At 46.9% G+C, this 22,917-nt stretch overlaps 1 protein-coding gene across 1 annotated transcript in view; it reads left to right on the forward strand.

Moving 5' to 3' along the window:
- Nucleotides 1-5,930: 5,930 nt before the first annotated feature.
- slit1a (slit homolog 1a) overlaps nt 5,931-22,917 on the forward strand; it is a 179,951-nt gene continuing 162,964 nt past the window's right edge. Inside the window, 1 exon segment of the mRNA XM_083775889.1 lies at nt 5,931-6,693. Coding sequence (XP_083632015.1) covers nt 6,500-6,693 — 194 coding nt within the window. The 5' untranslated portion in view covers nt 5,931-6,499.

The following is a 22,917-nucleotide window of genomic DNA, read 5'->3' on the forward strand; positions in this document are numbered from 1 at the left end:
TCTACTCTATACAGAAAAGGTCGGACGAGAAGGAAAACAAAAGGCTAAATTAACATTGCAATGTTTGCAGTAAAGGCCACAAATAAAACATGGCATATTTGCATATATAGGGTGAGTGGGTAGAGAGAGTGAGAGAGCAAATAAAGAAGAGCGGGCAAGTTCTCCACAATAGCAAGAATGTCCCAGTGTGTCATTATGTCGTCCATGTCAATGCATGCTTGGTATTGTAAGTATATGTTGGTACACAATCTGTTACAGACCTTCGCCGGGGTCCTGCTCTCTCCGTGTTCCCTAAATACACAACAGACAGCTTCCCCTCAAGTTTGAGTAGAAATAGTATTGTTCTCCAGTGAACGCGCCAGTCAAAGCGGTTTTTATTTAGCATTCTTTACTCCCGAAGGGGCATTATGACTGTAAAAATGACCCAGCCATATACTATAATCAACTATGCATTATCTCGGTTGCATGCAAAGCCACAAGCATAAATACTCGGTCAGTATAGGAACCTATAGGCCTATGTGAGTTTTGTTTTAATCATTCTGAGAAGAGAAATTTCTATTGTAGTCTGTTCCTTCACACACAGTAGTTATTTTTGTTTTTGGGTAGTCAAAAAGACACTAGCAGCTACTGAGTTTTAGCATTTAAATGTAGATTGTTCTACGTTAGAGTTGTTGTTGTTGATTTTGAGAGCAGAGCACCAAACCGTTTTATATTTATACACTATTTACAGCTCTGATCTACAGCACAACATGAAATGAATGGGGTTTAGGTACATTGAATCAAGCCACACTGTCAACACCACATGCACTGTACTGTACTATGCAGTACTACACTACTACTACAAAGCAGTACACTGTACTGTACTATGCAGTACTGCACTACTACTACTACAAAGCAGTACATTGTACTGCGCTGTACTACACTGCTCTGTAGGCTACTGTACTGTTGTACACTGAATGGTACTGCACTCAACTGCACTACATTACACAGCACTATTTCACAAACGCTTCCATTTTGTATCCCCTGGTTTTATATCTCAAAGTGGCATGTATTTCAAGATTACACACACACACAGTCACACACACACACACACACACACAACTGCAGGCTGCAGCCAGGAATTCTCCAGTCTGGTTAGTCCCTAAATCCAACAACATCTTAAACTAAAGCCTATTGTTTAACGAGCTCTCCCCTCCCAGGCTAATTGTAATAAATTGGCTAACATGTCCTCCCACATCTTTCAAGAGTGGCAGAATAGTTCCTGCAGTGTATTTCTGCGTGGTGCATTCCTATCACGGCTCTGTGCGAGCGGAGGGGCCATCACCACCACCCCTATTACCACTAAACGCCACTGTCTCCTCTTTAATTAGCCATTCATGAAGGGAAGATCTACAATACACTGACACTTTTACAGGGCCAGATGGGGCTCTCAGATGGTGCACCTACAGTGTGTGCGCGTGCACATGTGCATGTTTTGGATACAGCCGGGCACACCCCGGCACAAGGACAGATCACACATGTGCATTCTTGTCTCTGAATTGCACACATTTAGGATCCTCGTGATTATTGTCCATTTGTTTCGCCAGTGCTGTAAAGTGGCTAAATACATTCACTTGGGTACAGTTCTAAGGTACTTTTACTCAAGTGAATGTATTATATTTTCTGCTACATTGTACTTACACTCCATCATATTTTGAAGGCAAACGCTGTACCTTTTACTCCATTGGAGTAAATGCAGTTTAACAGAGTAATACTTCTTATTCTGAAATGGGCCACTCTGCATAATGTGTACTTTTACTTTTGCTATTTTTGAAAAAACCACTGACATAGAAACATATGTCAGGATGTAGAAGACATTTTTAGAATCTGATCTCGGGTCAAAATGGGTTACCGGTAATATACTCTGTCCCGTCCAAATAAACAAATAAAGTAAAGTTTAAGTAAGGTTCTGCAAAAGGTCAATTAGCTCATTGGTGAAACAATAAGCAATTGTGCCGGTACCTGGGTTTAAATCCAGCTTAGAAGAGTGCTTCTTCCACCACTCTGTAACTCTTGACCTATTTGGTTACATTTGTATCATGCTCTGAGTTAACGCAGAACCCCTTTTTGGGTTTTTAGTTTTTGGAAACGGGAACCCATTTTCTTTTGTTTTTGCTATGTGCAGTATATAGCAACATCATGTTTTGGTAATATTTGAATAAATATTTGTCTTAGATTTTAGCTATAGATCGTCTGTTGGGTGGAAACCTCATAATGTTCAAAACTGTTACTTTTCAGGATTCAAATATATTCAAATCTATACAAGCGTGTGTAAATTCCACTTCTGGTGCTTTTGTATGACGCAGTAGTATGATCAGGTAGGCCAGGGTGTTAATTTATGAAAAACAGCAATGACTTATATAGCAACATAGGTTTTTCAGAAAGCTATTTAGAAGTCATTTGTAGATTCGGCCTCATGCAGGTCTTAACAGGTTAATGGTTTTTGCTATGGTTCCAGTTCTCCCTTACACTTTATTTCCCTTCCCCCCCCCTCCTTTCTCTCTCGCTCTCTCTCTCTCTCTCTCTCTCTCTCTCTCTCTCTCTCTCTCTCTCTCTCTCTCTCTCTCTCTCTCTCTGTGTTTCTCAGCCAGAGACAGTGGGGTTCCAGGGTCCTTGTATGATTGTGCTGTGGTGTTTATGTTGGGAGGCGTCCACCCCGCTGCCGAGTCCCCTGACAGGAGACCCCGGCGGCCGGAGCCAGAAGGAGTCTGTGCAGCCCTGCTCCGCTGGCCGAATAAAACCAGAGGTGTTTATTTCATTGTTTGCATAGAACTGTGGAGATGGCACGCTGCTCGCTAGAGCTCCACTCATAAAAGTACACACTCAAAGAGAAAAGAACATTTCCCATTGCTGCCTTGCCTTGTTTAGCGCATATTGTACGGACTATCCACACACTGTTAATTTAACCACTTAATTATTTGTATGCCAAGTACGAGATATGTCATACTTTCCCTCTACGCCAGTTGTATGCCAAGTACGAGCGCTGTCTGTGGTAATCATTATCCATTCGAGGTTCGGATGTGATTTGTGATTTTATATCGCACCTGACATGTTAACGATTCTGGCGAAAGATGAACATAAGCCGTTCTGTACAATGGTGGTCTCCGAGCTGGGAAACAGGAAATGAAGGTACCCATATTTGACGAAAATGCCTTGGCAAGGTTTACCAATACCTACCCGTTTGACTTATCTCCATATTTTTAACATTTTGTGTTCGAAATCGAAGAGCGACTGACATTTTTAGAATCTGATCTCAGGTCAGAATGGGTTCATCAGACCAGTGTGTGTCCGGCGGAAACCTCGTATGAATCTGATCTCAGGTCAGAATGGGTTAGTTGACCAAAGTCCGCCAGCGCTTCCTATTTTCACTCTACACCAAATCTCTTTGTAGAGAAACTGTCCAATGTGTCGCGTTGGCGAGTTGTGAGCTTGTAGATGAGGTGATGCTGTATCTTGAAGAATTGTTTGAGGGTTTGTGTGGTTATAGCCTGTGATCGATGCATTTCATGTCCTATACCTGGGATTTGATTCTTGGCCCAGTACGGGGAGATATTGCGTGCTCATGAGATTCGGGGCAGTACTTCTTTCAACTAGTAGATGTCCTACCCGACACCAGGGTCTGAAAGTGTCAATGGAAGAGTAGGGCGACCACCTCCAGCTACTGCTGTTGTATTGACATACTCTACCATACAAATTGGTTAAACTACCATTTTTGAGTGGTGCAACCACTCCTATAGACAGCTATGTGTGTGTATGGCTGGCTGGCTGTGTCCCTGTGTCCGAGCACAAAAATAGCTTTTGGTTGGTTTTCACAACCAAGTGTCACTGTTGCACATCCTAACACACACACAAACATTAACTGTATATATGATGATTTGGGTTTGTTACAGTACCGTACAGTACAGTAGAGAGAGCCCACACGGTAACTCTGTCATTTCTCGACCGTTTCGGACGCGTGGCGGCTCACCGGAACCGGGCAGGCACCCTGGCCTGTGGGTCTGGAACTGCCAGGGACCCCCTGGGGACCCCCACACGAAGTTGCACCACTCTCTTCAGACGGGTGTGATTTCTATTCTTTAAAATAGGTTCTGGGTTGCAGCTTTAATTCAGAGTCCACACTGTTGCAATGTCGATCAATCAGTGTTCCAAATAGCATGCATGTTACTAAATTGAGAAAGGACGCCATTATGTCACCCTCTGGGGGTCCTGGGATGCAATACTTTACTCAGTGGGACCCATCTAAAAGACCACCCCTCTGGTACCCTTTACATTGAAAACATGTTCACGTCACTGCTCGGATCTTCTGTTTGTGCTGCACCTGATAACCAGTGTGTGGATATGCATGCTCTACCGTGTTTTACTTCTCTCTGAGTTAAACACCTTTGCAGTGAATGTTCTCTGGAATGGAGTGATGAAGACATGATTAAGCATGATTGATCTTGGCATCTTCATCATTTTAGGTGCAATGGAACCATAGAGCTCTAATGGCTTTGCTACCTGTAGACTACGTTGTATGCCAGCCACTGCCATTTGTGTGTGTTTATGTACATAAGTACTGAAATATTTATTACGATGTGACTGCAAGAGTCTAGCCATCTTTAAGAGGGTTGGGGGGGGGGGGGGGTGTGTGTGTGTACTGTGTGCATGTGCGTGCGTGTGTGCGTGAATCTAAACACACCGCTGGACTGATCAGCACCGAAGCTCTTGTGCGTACAGCACAAGAACACCCCCTTCCACATTATGCTACTATCTACCTTTTAATATAAATGTGGAGGTCCATAAGGCTCTGATCAGACTGAAACCTTGGCTGTGGCCAAAATTAAGTCAAAGTTTCACATTGGTGCCACGGCGTTCCCATGTGGAGATTCCCAATGGATCCACAAGTTTTCTTTTCTCAGTTGAACCTGATTTCAAATATTAGTTTTTCGTTGTGGACGGTCGACTGTTTTTCAGAGGTGTCGCCGAACCTTTTGGCTGGCTGTCGTGAAATCCATTTGTATAATGGTAACTCAGAGATTGTCCGAATAGAATAGATGGACATCACACATGTTAAAGGTCCAACCAAATGGACCTGTAATGTTCTACAATTCTGAGACTGTAACAAATGGAACCATATGTAACTGTAAAGCTCTAAATGGACCCGTAAGGGTCCGTTTGGTTCCATTTGCCCTCTTCCCTGAGCTGGATTAGAAGTGAGGATGTCAGTGCGTGGCTCGTCTCCCTCTGCAGCGTCTGTGTGGCCGACAGTCTGCTCTCACAGCCATTATTTATTCCAGCTTTTTGCCTCCGAGGACCGAGGTGTTGATTCCGCTCTTTCCCAGCGGAGCCTCCTTCCACACACACACACACACACACACACACACACACACACACACACACACACACTCCCTTTAGGCTGAGGTTATGCAGTGTCATGCAGGTTTAGGTCTCTCACATTGGTGTGTGTGTGTGTGGAGGGGGGGAGGCGGGTGTGTTTGTGTGTGAGTGAGGGGGGGGGGTGTTGCCTGGAGGCAAACCTGAGAGAAAAGAGGGAGCGGGACAGGCAAGAGGAATACAAGCAAAAAATGAAAATACTAATGACAGATTTAGATTATGAATACAATAAGGAGAATGAGAGTGAGTTCAGGCAGGGGTGTGTGTGTGTGCGTGTGTGTATATGTGTGTGTGTGTGTGTGTGTGCGTGTGTATGGGGGGGGAGGGGTGGAGTTGGGGGTCTGCTATTTGTAGATCCTTGTGATGGATGACTGCTGTGTGTGTACGAGAGAGAGAGAGTGAGAGAGACTGGCTTTTTTCATTTCTGCCCTAAACCCCCCCCTCCTCCTTCCCCCCCGCCCCCCCTCTCCCTCTCTCTCTCTCTCTCATCGGGCGAGCAGCGCAGAGCAGAGCGGGACTTGAGTGAGAGAGGACAGACGTGCGTCGGAGCAGAACACAGCAACTCCACAAAGAGACGAGAGGAGAGGAGAGGAGCAGAACACAGCAACTCCACAAAGAGAAGAGAGGAGAGGAGAGTTTGCAAGGACAGAAAACAAGAGAAAGAAAAAGATCTGTTTGTTTGCCTTCTGATTCTTTTCTTTTTTTAATTCCCCCCATCAGAATCTATTTATGGTGGTGGATATTTAAAAGGAGGAACAAAAAAAAAAAAAACTAAAATTCTAAAAGAGAAAAGCAAACCATATCCAAGGGACCTGCCTTCCTTTTTGCGTCACAGCCAAGAAGATTACAACAGCCAGCAGTTTAGTTTCAGTTAATTTTGTAGATGTTTTTTTCCACCCCCGTATTTATATCTGCCATAAATCAAGGGTAATTGTAGAGGAGTTTGTGTGGTGGTGGCGGCGGCGTTGTTGCAAAAGGACTCCTGGGCTTTATTTAGTTGTTGTTGCTGCAGAGAGAGACACATTTCAGACAGATAAGAGCTCAGGGTTTGGTAGTTTAACTGGTGCTGCAGACAGACCTGCTGATCATGACTGCTACCGTGGGCACGGGGCTGCTGCCGCTGTCACTCTGGATGTGGGTGGCAGCGCTCCTCTCTGCCCTGGCCGTGGGCAGCGCCAGCGCCTGCCCCGCGCTGTGTACCTGCAGTGGCACCACGGTGGACTGCCACGGACTGGGGCTCAAAACCATGCCCAGGAATATACCGCGCACCACGGAGAGACTGTGAGTACTACTACCTGCCAACACTGTTGGAGCTGTGTGTGTGTGTGTGTGTGTGTGTGTGCGCGCGCGCGAGTGTTTGTGTGGGTGCGTGTGTGCACGTGTGTGCATGTGCATATGAGAGAGAGAGAGAGAGAGAGAGTTTCTGTAATTCCTTCATATTGTCTTTCCCTGTCCTGTGTGCACGTTTATCGTTCCTTTTTTCCCTGCTTGAATGTGGCGCACATGACTTTGCTTGAGACTGAGTGAGAACAATAGCCTTGCCTGTAAGTAAGTGCGTGTGTGTGTGTGTGCGCGTGCGCGTGCGTGTGTGTGGGGCAGTGGCATTCCAGTCAGGTATAAATAGGCATAAGGGACCCGGTCTGGAAAGAGCCAGAGCAGATGTGTTGCCTTTAACCATGTGTCCATAAATTTACATACCTGCCACTTTATTTGTGTGTCTGTACGTGCGCCCGGCTCACGCACTCATTCTAGAATTGTGTGTTTGAATGTGTGTGTGTGTGTGTGTGTGTTAACTCAATGTTGAATGTCATCCCATTTTCCTAAGATGACATAGAAAGTCTTTCTTTTGAGTTCATTTCAAATGTGATCAGGTTTGATAAGTGATCATTGAAGTTCCCTATTATATGTGCAACCTTTGACCCGATCACTGGGATTTATGTCAATTTTAAAGACTGGAAATACGATTAAAAATAACAGTTTCATACGAGATTCATGGCTTTATATATATAATATATATATATATATATAGTAAGAGTTAGCTTGGATCCTTTTAGTTTGGGGGTTCTGCCTCTCTGCAGTCTCGTTTACTCTCTCCTATTCATTGGGCGGGGGCGCGGACCCCCACTCTCACCCTGCACTGTAACCCTGAACACTCACTCTTTAAATTGTTAAATCATGTAGAAAATTAACCAAATGTGCTCCTTAAGTGTGTCTTGTTGCGAGAGGATCTTGTAGCTGTCTTGTAGAAAGAAAAGAAAAGCATAGGGAGGTGGGGTGGGGGGGGGCAAACGGAGGGGAGGAGAGGAGAGGAGACGCTCATGGTTCTCAGAGTTGAGTCTCTCTCTCTCTCTCTCTCTCTCTCTCCTCTGAACATTCCTTTTGAAATATTCATCCGCAAATCAGAAGTGAGGAGTGCAAGGGGAAATAGATTGTTCTATTTCAGCTTTTAGAATATCATCCCTGAATAAAACATGTAGTGGGAACACAGAGAGAGAGGAAGCGCTTGTGACAGAGAGGCAGGCAGCAGTGGCACAGAGAGAGAGAGAGGGAGCAGACTGCATATTTCATGTGTTTCATATTTAATTTCTAAGAACACCGGTACCTTTTTAAATATTTTTTCTTCTGGCCGGCTCTCTCTCTCATACATGTGAGACACACGTTGGTTCTGCCCGGCGTGGAGGAAACATGGAAACGTGGTCGTTTAGTGGTTTCCTTTGACATGAATGGCCATTCACGTTTTGGAGCCCCCCCGACACCCCCCCCCCCCCCCCCATCCCTCTCTCTCTCTCTCAGCTCAACAGAATTATTGTGTTCAAAGTTGTGTTGCTCATTCCGTCACTGACTCTTATCGCAGCATTTTTACGTGTTTCTTAACGTGTATTTTGGTAAATTAACACCCTGCTTGATCATACCACAGTGTCACACACACACACAGAATCGAAAGTAGAAGCTCCTCATGCTCGATCTGCTGTACATATGAGGCTTCCACCCCACAGACTATTTATTACAGGTCGTTGCACAGCGTCTACACTTCTCTGCTCTGTTCTTGCGTGCACCTTGTGCCTTGAATCTGCAACCCGTAGCTTATTCTAATGAATATAAAACCTTATTTTGACAAGTCTGTGTGGTACAGTGTGTTAATGCATTATACCACTGGTCGGAGGTGGTCTCTCCGAGTCCCTATACTTCCATTGAGACAGTTATTCCCTGGTTAGCAGTAGCACTTGGCAGTACTACTTCAGGTGAAGTAGTATTGTTCTCCCGTGCTGCAGAGACCCAGCTAAGGGTTCACATCCCCATAATGAAAGTTACGGATTCCAAATTTAACTCCTGACTTGTACTTCACTGCACAACGTTGTCGTCCGTCGCGCAATTGGTCGATTAGTAGTACGCGCTCGGCTATTGTCAAAGATGACGTGAAAACCTTTGAAAATGTCCACCCATATATGACATGCCCCAAAACGGGGACTTTCACCAGCTAGGGGTTAATGTGATTTAACACGTTGCGCGTAAAAAAGGTCACGTGTAATTTATTCCTGGGTCACTTGCTGTCTGTCTGTGCGTGCGTGCTTGTGTTGCGTGCGTGTGTGGGTCATGTAGAAGGTAGTTAGGTCTCCATGGAGAGGTTACTCAACAATGGAGAGTATCTCATTCTCCGGCGCGTTTATATAGGGTGATTCATCAAGGTGGTTGTGCAAGTCGGCCCGCTCCAACCCTAACCCCACATGTAGGTCCCCCATGCACTGCTGTGTGTGTGTGTGTGTGTGTGTGTGTGTGTGTGTGTGTGTGTGTGTGTGTGTGTGTGTGTGTGTGTGTGTGTGTGTGTGTGTGTGTGTGTGTGTGTGTGTGTGTGTGTGTGTGTGTGATGCACGATGCACATGACCTGGGCTCCAGATGAGTAACGGTCAGTGGAGTCTTTATGGTCGGCCCTCCCTGAGGTTGGAGAGTTTTGTCAGCAGAGATTCGTTAAGCGCGTAACCTTAACCTGCAGCGATGTGCGGTAGCTTTATGGAAGACATGTCAGTCCTATAAACAGGACTATATACATAACTCACATGCAGAAGTTCAAATAAACACTCAGTAGTTCTCAAACCTTTTCATTGTCAAGGACCCTCAAAATGATATGTCTTTTGCTGCAGACCTCATCTGAAAATATGTTGTACCAGGAAGGAACCCCCAGCTGTGCAATAGAGCATTTATTTTGGAGTAAAAACAAAACAAAACAGCAGATGGACAAGCTTTATAAGCTTGTAGATTTGCTATTTCTGAATAGCCACCGCCTAAATGGTTTTAAAGTGCTTAAAATGATTGTGATGGTTGTATTAACACATTGTTAACCTGTGTGTATCAGTGCCGTGCTGTGCTGTGCTCCGCCCGCGGTTTTGCCAGACAGTGCGTGTTGCACTTGAACCCCATATGTTGGAGCAGAGTCCCTCAGGGGTCTGTACTAGCGTCTTCTCTGTTTCCTGTTATTGTGTGTGAGGGAACGCTTTCACTGAAAACAGTCGATCGGCAAGCTCACAACCCAACGTGTTGTGAGCCCACGACTCACGATGTGAGCTTGTCGATCGGATATTCCCAGCAAAGGCATTCCCCCAGCACGGTTGCTGGTGTTTTAAGTGGTTAAGCCAGAAGTGGATGGGTTTTTTTGGGGTGGGGGGTAGGGGTAATTAGGGGTGTTGTTGGGTGGGGTGCGGTTGGGGCTGCTGAGACAGACAGCGGAATCCCATTTACACCTCCTGTCAGTCAGTGTGGCTTTGGATCTGGTGTGACCTCCTGTGCTCCGTCAGACCAGAGCCGGTAACCAGACTGAGGATCTGGTGTGACCTCCTGTGCTCCGTCAGACCAGAGCCTGTAACGAGACTGAGGGGAAAGAAACGGGCCTAAATAAGCCACCAGGTCTATGAAAACGTAGCCTGGGTTCCACTATACGTTCCATGGAATCCACAGGGCTGTATAGTGAATCAGGCTGGAACCCAGGCTAACGGAAACCAGCCCAGAAGGAGTGACTGATAGATAGGCCACATGAGCACTTTAAACCTACATACACTGGCCATTTGAAAATTGCATTTAATAATAATAATAATAATAATAAATTAGATTATTTTTTAAACAGTGTAACCGCACAAATCTGGCACGGGGCTCCCTGGCACAATTGAAACATTTTAAGATGGGGTTTAGGGGAGGAATACAATCAATATACATCATTAATTTGGGAGTCCATGACATGAAATTATTTGAGAATAGTTGACTGGTTTAAATGATTATTGATTAAAAAAATGATGAAAATGCAACGGAAGCCCAAATAAGCAGAAACAAGACCACAAAAACGGCAACCCGCATATACCAAAGGTTGCTTATAATAAGCGGACATGGCAACATTGCTCCCCCCCCCCTTTTGTGCTCTCTCTCTCTCTCTCTCTCTCTCTCTCTCTCTCTCTCTCTCTCTCTCTCTCTCTCTCTCTCTCTCTCTCTCTCTCTCCCCCCCTCCCTCTCTCTCTCTCCTTATCTCCCCTCCTCCCTCTCATGTATCTGCTGTGCTGATAACACAGCCACATGAATAACACAGGACAGAAACATACGGCACCATGTCAGATTAATACCAACATCCTTGAAGTGTTAATTTAACGGGCCACGGTGGGTCCATTTGGTTACCTTTTGTACTCTGGAAGCGACAGACCTTGATTGATAAATGAACATGGGTTTTACTGTGAAATGTAACCCTCGTTTAGTCAACATTTATACTTTACACTTGCATAAAATATCAGAATTCAGCTGGACAACTTTGAGAACCAATCAATCAAATCAATGTCTGTGAGCGATGTGCTCTCAATAATGACATGGTATGACTCAGGCTAGACGGATAGCTTTAGCCTTATCAGATAGTGAGGGACTGCGAGTATTGACCAAACAACCCAACCCCCCTCCCTACCATGTCTCTCTCTCTCTCTCTCTCTGTATTATCACCTTAATGAATCTATTGATGAATCCTCCTCTGTGAGACCGACCGCTTAAATAACCTCGACCTCCTCTACCCGAGTCAATGAGATGATTGGAGGTGTGTGTGTGTGTGTGTGTGTGTGTGTGTGTGTGTGTGTGCACGTTTGTGTGTGTGTGTGCGTGTGTGTGTGTGTGTCTTTATCTATTTGCAGAAGGCCGGCCTGCAGAGAAGCACCTTTGTGCCAGAGAGTGCCTTGCACTAAGATTAGCACACGCGTCCTGGAGGCTTTCCAGAGTACGCAAGGCAGAAGCTGGGCGCCATATGTGTGTGTGTGTGTGTGTGTGTGTGTGTGTGTGTGTGTGTGTTTCTCAGTCTGTTTTCATGCGTTGCCCACAGCGTGTGCGGCTGTATATATTTAACGTTCACATGTGTTTGTTTATGAATTTGTGTGTGTGTGTGTTTGCATGTGCGTGTGCGAGAGAGAGTGAGCGCAGTGAATAAGTCATGGGATCGCACATGAAAACACGGGGGGGGGGGGGGGATGAAGAGATGTGAGCACAGGGGGCTCCCTCTGCTTTGATGGCCAGGTTTATATGAGCATGTGTGAAGGGTGTGGGGTAGGGTGGTGGTGGTTGGGGGTGGGGTGGGGTGGGTTGCGGGCGCATAACAGTGCCATGGAATGCCTGTGGTGTATTTGGCACAGCTCGGTGGTGTACACATATATATACGGTTGACAGCTCCGAAGGCCACCTGATCCATTATTTACCCCCCAGTGCCGACAAGACACAACACAACCTCCTCCTCCTCTCTCCCAACACCTGCCAAACGGTCGAGCCAGGGCCAACCGACCAGTGGTGGGGAAAGAGTACTCAAATGTTTTACTTAAGTAAAAGTATCAACACTGCGATGTAGAAATACTTGCAAGTAAAAGTCCAGAATTCAAAATGTGCTCCTGTAACCGTACAATAGTATCGCCATCGAAATGTGCTCGTTATGGGGAATGTCTCAATATATACAAATCTTTGGAAAATTGCAGATCTACAAGCTCACAATGCGCGAGCGACACTTGAGCTTGTAAGCCGGCTATTTTCAATGCATATTGGCTTGGGGGGGAAATACACAAGTAAAGTACACAAATGCCTCAAAATTACAGTACAGTACTTAAGAAAATGTACCTAGTTATACTTTTCCATCACTGTAACCGACCAACCAACCAACCAGGGCGGGGAGACGCACCGCTGTGAGACAGAGAGGAGAGGGTTGTTCTTATTACTTGTTCGGTGGGGGGGGGGGGGGGGGGGGGGGGGGGGTGAACAGGAGGAGAGACGAGGAGCAGACTGGCATACCATCCGAGGTGTTAATCACCAGCGAAGGGATTACCACTATATACAGTAAACCCTGTGAAATCACAACAGTTGTTACCCTTTTGGTTACATTAGTAGTTACACTCTCTGGAGCTGCGACAGGATTCATTTACACTGAGGACTTTTTCCCCGTGTGCTGTGCCGTGTGCCCTGCATAATATATAATATAATATAACACATATCACACTTATTACCCCCCCGGGCCCAAAACGCACGTAATGAATAAATCATTTGCGATTCCCTTAGTCATTATGAGGAGTACAATAGCTATGAGGCAGGTTAGGGTTTCATTGTTCCTTTTTTTTCATCCTTCTATTTGGTGTTTTTAGTTACGGTATGTTCCACCGTCCACGTTCTTCTCCATGCAGATGCGAATGATTCCAGGGAATGTTGAAGCCCCAATAGAGTAATTGTTGAAATTACAGGCATGGAAGCATTTCGGTTTACTGCGCAATAACGCACACAGCTGTGGCGTTACTGAGGTGGAAAACCGCTCTCTTTCCTATGTATTCAAGCGTCTCACCACATCGCCATGATATATATAAAGCTTGTTTGTCGATAATCCTGAGGCTTTTAAATGTGTTTCAATTTGTTGGTCTTGATCGGTGGTTTAAAGGGATAAACTAATCACCTCACAGTTGACACACAATCATCTGTGTATAAATAGCAGGCCAGAATAGAGTGATGACAGTTGAGGGGTGTGTGTGCGTGCGTGCCCGCATGCGGTGAGTCGTTGCATCCATTGCCCAGCACCCTCTCTACCACGCCATTGTTTGATCTCACACACTACGAGCTACATGGTGTAACCCTACCACTGGCGTGTGCGTGTGTTTGCGCATGCACGTGTGTTTGTGTGTCAAAGAGTGCTTAGACTCGCACGCATCCAAGTCCAGGGTCCTATTACCATACCTGTGTCATGTTTATGGATGGTGTGTGTGTGTGTGTGCGCGCAGGCGGCTACGTGCATGATTACTTTGCACGCCTATCTAGGGGTGACCGCGGCTCCGCAGACCGTGAAAATTGAATTTGGTGAATCCTCCTCGAATCCGCTTTCATCTTCCTTCCAGAAGTCAGTCAGTCGTTCCCCCTCCACCACCCCGCCCCGTCTTGCCAGTCACCCGGGGGGTGGGGTGGTGTGGGGGTCTGGGCGGGGGGAGGGGGGGGTCTGCTGGGAACAGGGAATGGGGCAGAGGGTTTGCGGGGGTCTAAAAAGCAACATATCACACCACTACACACTTTTCTGACTAGAGATGCACTCCTGATCCACTCAGTACATTCTGTATAGGTTCCACAGTTAAATGAGTTAAATAATCCATATCAAACTGGGGTATAGGGTCCTTTAATTAGTTGAGAACAACTGTTCTCAAACCTTTTTCGTCAAAGTTCCCTGTATTGTATGCATGTACGTATTCCCATCGCAGTGCAGGGGCACGTTGTTGTTGCTCATTAGATCGGCTATTCTTGAATAGCCAGAGTATAAAGTGGGAGCATCAAAGAAAAACTTTGATGCTATACTATTAACACATTTCAGCTGGGGATACATGCCCCGAAAGACGCCCCACTTTTTGAGTAGTGTTCTAGAGGTGGTGCTACGCTACGCGTAGGGGTCTGCTGAGTGGAACACATCGTAGATGTCGGCCGAAAAACCAACAAAAACAAGTTAAAATTGTCGCGTTGTGCGACACTCTTGTATGATGAAGTAGGGCATTCATTTACAAAAGAAAAGACAAAAAAGGAATGTTGAAATATGGAGATATGAGGTTTCTGGACGACACATGCTGGTGCGTGTGTGTGTGTGTGACTGTGTGCGCGCACTGCGGGAAAGGATATAGTTACCCTTTTATACTTGTAGATCAAGCGAGACGCGACACGTCACGCGGTCTCACGCACACACATCCATCACGTCGACGAGTCGCGAGGCACCGGCGCACATCTGTCGTGCACAGCAGCCCGATGTATGTCTTGATGGAGGGAGTGAGAAAAAAAACAAGAAAAGTAAAAAAAAATCTCACACACTAGATGTGGCGCGGCAGATGTTTTGGCGCGCAGCACCACTGTACTTAACACCGCACGTTTACGGAACGTCGTAACGCGGCGGCCCCCCGAAGAGCCTTTATGCAGGAATCTGAAAAACCACAACACATAACCGCCCCACACACCCCCCCCCCCCTCCCTCCTTCTGATGCAAAGTGCAGCTATAAAACCACGAAAGACCCTCACACATACTGCTCTTCATGCTCTCCCTGTGTGTGTGTGTGTGTGCGCGCGCGCATACAGCACGTATGTACGCACACTTCTACAACTATACTGCTACACTTATTTGAACATTACAAGTACATTTTTTAGACCATTTTCCTGCATCGGCCTTTCCTGGATTTGTGGAGAGTGGCTAGACGCCACTATTCATTTCATTGTCAAAGTATCTGTATACTATGTGCAGTGACAATAAATCTAATCAAATCTAATCTAATATACAAGTTTACGATTTAGGAAAAGATTCATGCCGGGATTAGGATTATCAGTCTGAGGAAGAGCATTGCACTCGAAAACATCACAGTCAACTTTCTTTGTGCAAATAAAGGCCTTTCACTAGCGTCGGAGCCCACGGTGTGCGAGTATCTTAATTTCCTTATCTGTGTATACTACTCACCGCTCGGCACCTGCCCAAGTCTGGGTTGGTTGTGCATGTCTTTGATCTTTTTTCAGGATTAGGATTATAGGCACCATTCAGAGGTTAGGTTTATAGGGGTTATCTACTACAAGCTCACAACGTTGTGAGCTATTTTGGAGATTTATTTGTATTCAGCATTTTCAATGCTGTCCTGCGTGCGTGCGTGTGTGTGTGTGTGTGTGTGTGTGTGTGTGTGTGTGTGTGCTTGTGTGCGTGCGTGTGTTGGGCAGTTATTTTCCCAGTCTGTGAGCCAGAGTAACACACATTGCAACAGATGTTTAATTGATTTACTCCAGAGAGCGAGCGAGCGAGAGAGAGAGAGAGTCACATAAGACTTATCTATGTTTTTATCACCGGCCGTCTATGTGTTACTTTTCCGCCCACGTTAACAATGTCCCTCCTTCGCGCGGCCGTTCCTTTAGTCTGTCCCACGGATGTTTCGTTCCCACACACCGCGGCAGCGTCTGCTAGCAAGGCACCGCCGCAAAGCCCCCAAGTGTTGTCTTAACTCTGAGATTGTAAGAGTTGACCCCCCCTCCTACTCCCCCTCCTCCCCAATCTCTGTTGTGCTTCTTAATCCAGGTGGGATAGTTTTGTCAAGGTTGCAGTTGTGTGGAGGCCAGATAAAGAGAGTACATGTTTGTGTTGACTTTGACGCCTCTTATCTGGAAGCCTGGAAAGGTGTGTGAGTGTGTGTGTGTGTGTGTGTGTGTGTGTGTGTGTGTGTGTGTGTGTGTGTGTGTGTGTGTGTGTTTGTGTTCGTTTTTCGTGCACGTGGGATCTCAGTTATGTATTTGCCTGTCCTATCGGTGAGGATGCTCTCGGGTCCTGAGAGAATAGATTGAGATCTGTAAATAAACCCTGAGGCCAGAAGCTACAAAAAACAGTCTTCATGTTTCTCTCACACACACACACACACACACACACACACACACACACACACACACACACTGTTGAGCTTGTAGTATTCGGCGAAGGCATTTGGCGTACAGGAGAGAGAGTGGAAAAAAAGGCAGAGTGCCTACTATAGACCCCTGGGGGACCTCGGTCAAATAACCATATAGGTTTCAAGTGGTTAAAGGGCCTCGGCAGGCAGCCTATGCATCTAAAAGCTGCGTTGGGATATAGGGGGAAATGTTTAGTTCAAGTTAAGCAGAAATCTGACCTCCCCGAGTGTGGAGAGAAGTGTTCCAGTTAGGTTTGCGTGTGTGTTATTTTGGTCACGGCGGTCTGGTTTCTCTCTCTCTCTCTCTCTCTCTCTCTCTCTGTAGTAAGCTGGCGCTCCTGGCTGGTTCTGTATTAGCAGCGTGTTTCACCAGCCAGCCACTATGTAGGTCAGTCTCTCCTCACTGCCTCCACTAGCTCCACGCCAGGCCTCCGGTCCCCACGGAGACCGCCCAGACAGCACGCTGGGCTGGGCTGGGCTGGGCTGGGCTGCATGGGCTGGGCTGGACGGCCTTCTTCAGCATCTCCCCAGTTCTGGTGACCAGAGGTCCATACGATATGGCACTAATACATCACCACACTGCACTGTACTGAGCAGCAAGCAAACGTTGTCTAATTTCAAGGACCCCCGTGACTCTGAGAGTTTACAAAATAGAGCAATTTTACACTCAGAGTTACAAGGTATTCAAGGTTGTAGACCTGTAAGGGTCCATTTGGAGGAATCCCCTCAAGGAGCCGTGAGCGTAATGTAATGGTCACTGGTTTGCCTCCCAGCCCTGGTTGAAGTGTCCCTGAGCAAGACACTGAAATCCTTGCTTCTGGGGGTCCCTGGAACAAAATATGTTGGGATGCTGGAGCGCAGCCAAATACATATAATCTTGGGGTCCTTGACATGAAAACGTTTAAGGATTTGAAGACATTTTGTATAATCGGCCCCATGCAGGTTTTACTGGGTTCATGTTCTTTGCGTGTGCCTCTCTTCCTCTTGCCGTGTATAATACTCAATCCTTTCTGCCTGTGTCTCTGAGGCTGTCTGGTCACATCTCTCTCCCCGTCTCGCTCTCCCTGCGTGTCTCACAGCTGTCACGTCCATATGCTGCGGAGGCTGCAGCCAGGGGGATGCTCTATAGTCTACAGTCTACAGTACACAACAACCTGTTAGGTTCATTCATTAGGGCAAGTCAACCGTCAGGCCTGTCAGCCATGTGGCCCTCCTCCCGCAGAGGGAGAGACCCCTTCACACCATGTGTGGTTGTGATAACCCATTCTGACCTGAGATCAGATTCATACGAGGTTTCCGCCGGACACACACTGGTCTGATGAACCCATTCTGACCCGAGATCAGATTCTAAAAATGTCAGTCGCTCTTCAATTTTTCAAAAATAGCAGACCTACAAGCTCGTATCGCGCCACTCGGTGGCGCGATATGAGCTTGTAGATCTGCTATTTTTCAATAGATAAAGCATAACATGATGCCAACACCAAAATGGTTGCCCGTTCAGAATGGGCTAGGGGCATCCGTAAGAGTCCCTCACCACAGTCCTGCGGTTATGTGCAGACAAATGCCCCTGTGCGTCATCAGTGCCCATACCCGAAGGCGGGGTTGGCGAAAGGGCCTTTCTGTGTGGAGTTTGCATGTTCTCCCCGTGTCCCCTAGGGTAGATACCCTCGCAAACTCATGTAGTAATCCTGGTCTCATAAACTGCCTCCCCCTGGCCAGCCGTGGCGCCTGATGGAGGGGAAAGGAACTGGTTGCGTGGTTGGAATAACGTGTTCCTTCCACGCGCTACGTCCAACCAGTGAAAGTCCCCCCTGTCAGGTGTAAAGGAGCAACTTGGACACTCAAGCATGAAGGAAGCATGAGTTAAGTCCGTTGCTCTCCCCAGGTTGGCGGAGGGTGTGTAGAGCCCAGGATCACATTAGATGATTGACACAGGGGTGAAAAATGGGTTACAAAATCGTGGGATAAAGAATATATTAAAAAAAAAAAAAAAATGCCCCTGTGGTGCTCAGAGTATAGAGCAGACGTATACTGTAGAAGCTGACTTGCCACAGTGGCTTGATTGTGAACCTGTGGTATTAACTGTCCTTGTGCTTTTCATTCATAAGGAACATTGGGCTCCCTCGTCAAAGAGATGTTGCAAAGGGACCTCACCTGTAATACATAAAGTTGTATTGTAAGTTGGGATGGCGGTGGCTGGATAGTAACCGCAAGGTTGCCTGTTCGAACCCGGGCTCCCCCAGAGTTAGTGTCGAAGTGTCCTTGATCAAGACACTGAACCCCAAATTGCTCCTGATGTGCTGGTTGGTAAAAGCGCCTTGGATAAAGGCACTATATAAATGCACCATTTACCATTAGAAAATCATCATGCACATATCAAAGGGTATGAATAATGGGTGCATGTGTTTTCCAACTCTCATTTGGAATTCTCTGATCTGATTATCTGCTCTGTGGCTTGACTTACAACCTAACCTATTTGGGCAGCAGGGGCTTAGGTTAGATTCCCAGCCCCTCCCTGGCGAAGTGGCCTGGCCACTGAACCCCTAACTGCCTCCCGATGAGCAGGTCGGTGCTTTGCGTGGTTTTCCTCTACCGTCAGCATTCAAATAGGTGAACGTAACTTTGGAGAAAAAAAAGCACCGTATAAACGCACCCTTTTTTATTTATAACAGGCACACTTGTGTGTGCATGTGCATTCCTCGGTGTACATATTTATATGCACACTCTGTAGTAGCGAGCACATGTGTGGATATGTGGGGATGTATGTGTGTGCAAGCATTAGCGAGGCAAGCGGGTGTTTGCTTTTCCTCCCTAAAGCCCGTGGTTTCCATTTCAACGTATTACCGCTCAATTCAAACCAGGTTCCCCCCTCCTCGCCAAGCGCCAGAGGACCCCAACAGCTGGCAGAAATAAACATAATGAGTTTTTCAGCGTTCGTGGCGGCGCCCCGAGCCCCCCTTTGAGTTATGCGGAGCGTTACAAACTCACGTCCGCCCCGGGGGGAGAAGAAGAGGGCTATACAGCCAGGAAGCGCTCCCACCGGCTCCCACCGGCAGGAGTTGGGGCCGGGTGGGTTGGGTGAAGGGGGGGTGGATGAAGAAGTATTAGTCAGTGATGTCATAAATCCACCCGCGCTTCAGGAAGTGTGTCAGCGCGGGGAATCCTCGCCATGCTTCCATGGGAGGATGGAATGGATTTGACTCTGAACGGTCGGAGGTGGAAATCATTCACCATTCGAATGGGGGAGATGATACCGTAATCATTTTCAGCCTTTTTCTTTTAAGTAATACCTCTATGTGTGGCAATGATGAGGCCTGCATGTGCACACACACACACACACACACACACACACAAAGACGGTAAAATAGCACAGCCGTTAATGTACACATTCATTTTAGAATTAGACCAGATTTGACTGAGAGACTGCCATCGCGCAAATTCCAGCTTTTCACAGGAGATTTGATTTATTTATTTATTTTATTTTTTATGAGTTAATAGCACATGCCGACTCTTCACATACTAGAGCATGTCTGAAATAAGTGTCAGCGCTGAAATGTAAATATGAAATACATGCTTAAACATGTAGCTAGGTGTTGTGTTAAAGACCACAGAAGTGAACCTTTCAAGCCTGTTTTCTCAACTCGCTGTTTTCCGCAAGACATTTCTCCAAAACTGGTGGGTCAAACTGAACAACCAATATGTCAATTTGAAGCTGCTTTCATATGACATGAAAAAACTCTCAGTCAAATTTGGTCACAGATGATTCCAGGGGTCATCACCATGCTAAATTGTGGTGGACATTTTTGTCAAAATTCAATTTTTGCCACAGACATACAAACCGAGTAGACAATAATATTATAGAAATGCATGACGAGCTAGCCCTGAATGACCACAACAGGTCTGTAACTCTGAGAGTGTATAACTCTGAGTTCAGGGGGTCCTTCATAAAACATGTGTGAACCACCAGTACCTTTAGTGTCGTAGTAGTGAGTGATATTCTGAAGAAAACCTGCAGACTGTACATTCAGGACAGGACCACGCATATGGCCCCTGATTATTCTCTTTGACAGCTGGACTGCATGCTTCAGTTTGACATGTACAGTACATATGTATCTCTGCAGTTATTCAGACGGTGAAACACAAACTATGTGCTCCCTGTGGAGCTGTTTACGACACGGAGGCTAGCACCACTCCACTCCAGAGTGGAGGACTATAGGGTTCTATACCTCTATCTGCTCCTCAGTCCATATACCTCCCACCTCCCTCCATGTAATTCAATATGACTGATGAGGGTTCAGCTAGCGCGCATCCAACCGTGCAGCTCACAGGACTGCACTGACCATCCCGCGTGAATGCCTTTGCGCGGACGTGTGTGTGTGTGTGTGCGTGTGCGCGCTTGTGTGCACGCTTGTGTGCGTGCGTGTGTGTGTGGATACAGCATGTGCCATGTTGCACATGATTGCAAAGAGGAGCACGAGTTATTGTCTTGTGTCTCGTAAATTGTGAGTTCTGAAGTGTAGGTGTGCACACATGCGTGTGTCCGTGTGTCCAAAACTGTCCATGCGTGTGTGTGCATGCGCGCAGTGCGCACGAGAGAGAGTTTCTCTGAAAAAAAAGTGTGCATAACTTCCTTCCTGTCTGAATGTGATGTGAATCCCAGCTGTGGTTAGTTGACCAAAACGAAGAAGGCCCCTCGCTGACAGGGGAGTAGATTTGACTTGTTACCCTGAGAGACAGTGGCTCCCCACAGGCCCCAGTGGCCTCCTCTCAGGTAGGGTCAGAGACACTGGCTCCCCACAGGCCCCAGTGGCCTCCTCTCAGGTAGGCTCAGAGACACTGGCTCCCCACAGGGCCCAGTGGTCTCCTCTCAGGTAGGGTCAGAGACACTGGCTCCCCACAGGCCCCAGTGGTCTCCTCTCAGGTAGGGTCAGAGACACTGGCTCCCCACAGGGCCCAGTGGTCTCCTCTCAGGTAGGGTCAGAGACACTGGCTCCCCACAGGCCCCAGTGGTCTCCTCTCAGGTAGGGTCAGATACACTGGCTCCCCACAGGGCCCAGTGGTCTCCTCTCAGGTAGGGTCAGAGACACTGGCTCCCCACAGGCCCCAGTGGTCTCCTCTCAGGTAGGGTCAGAGACACTGGCTCCCCACAGGCCCCAGTGGTCTCCTCTCAGGTAGGGTCAGAGACACTGGCTCCCCACAGGCCCCATTGGTCTCCTCTCAGGTAGGGTCAGATACACTGGCTCCCCACAGGCCCCAGTGGTCTCCTCTCAGGTAGGGTCAGAGACACTGGCTCCCCACAGGCCCCAGTGGTCTCCTCTCAGGTAGGGTCAGAGACACTAGGTGAATCCCAATTGAGAGTGTAGACACTGAGAAGTGCGTATTTCGTGGTATATGACGTCACAGCGCCGCGCCCGCAGTGCATCCCATTCCACAGAGCGCAAAAAGTGTCCTGTTGATACTGCACTGGGCCACGCACTATTTTTCCCCGCCCGAGCTCGCTTCTAAAGGCCACTGGGGATGTACCCTCTCGGTGCAGTGTACATCGCCACGGCGCAGCCGTACTGCGCAGGCTCTCGGCATTTCTACCCCTTCCCCACCAGCCCGCAGCAGAGCAGAGGACAGCAACAAGAGGAAAAGAAAGATGTCGGAAGTAAGTTAAATAACTTAATTACTTACTTTAAAGTTATTTTAGCGGAGTATTCAGTTGTTTAAACTTCATACATGCGGTCAATCAATCACAAAACAGCCCATTCAAAAATATCCCACAACGATGTCGGAGAATCCAGAGAGCCACAGGTCTCGCCCCGGGGGCTGCAAGCAAAGGGGATGCAACCCGCCACCAGCTCTCCCCGGTCGGCACAGGCCGAAGCGATTCCCCCCGTCCCTCCCACGGAACGAAACGATCCACATGCATGACATGAATCCACTGTGGACACCCACAGCCCACATGCAACTCGCCCCCAACCGTTCCACCCCCCCAAATGTCAACTAAGTGCACCACAAATAACAGCCACTATATTATTGTTATTATTATTATTACCACGTCGAGTCTATGGTCGAATCTGATTCAACCCGAGTCCCGATTCCTTGCAAAGAAAAAAATATCCACCGACGTTGTGCTTAAACTAAACATGCGTTGTGTGTCTGTCTGTCTGGCTGTGTGTGTAAGACACAAATTGTAATTCAGACGTGCCGTGAATGAAAGTTATTTTGGGGTACACTCAGTCAAATGTTTGAGAACTACTGCTATAGAGGACTAGAAAAGTCCACACCAAAAATAGAAGATATACAAGCTCACAACACGTTGCAGTGCGACATGTTGTGACTTGTGAGCTTGTAGATTGGCTATTTTCAGTCATTTATTAATTCATGTTATTTTAAGGTGAAAGTGATCAAACTAGCAATAGAATACAAGTTTAGAAGCATATTCCAGAAACATGAACAGTCTCAGAAATGCCATGATTTCTTCAGCTGGTCTGCCTAAAACATCATTACATTGAGATTATATTTAGCTTTATTCCATGTATAGTATAATGCACTTAATACTTTAACCTTCTTATGGTTTCATCTGTGTTAAATTATG

Source organism: Protomyctophum parallelum (genome assembly GCF_964188405.1).
Source record: "Protomyctophum parallelum genome assembly, chromosome: 10".
NCBI lineage: Eukaryota > Metazoa > Chordata > Actinopteri > Myctophiformes > Myctophidae > Protomyctophum > Protomyctophum parallelum.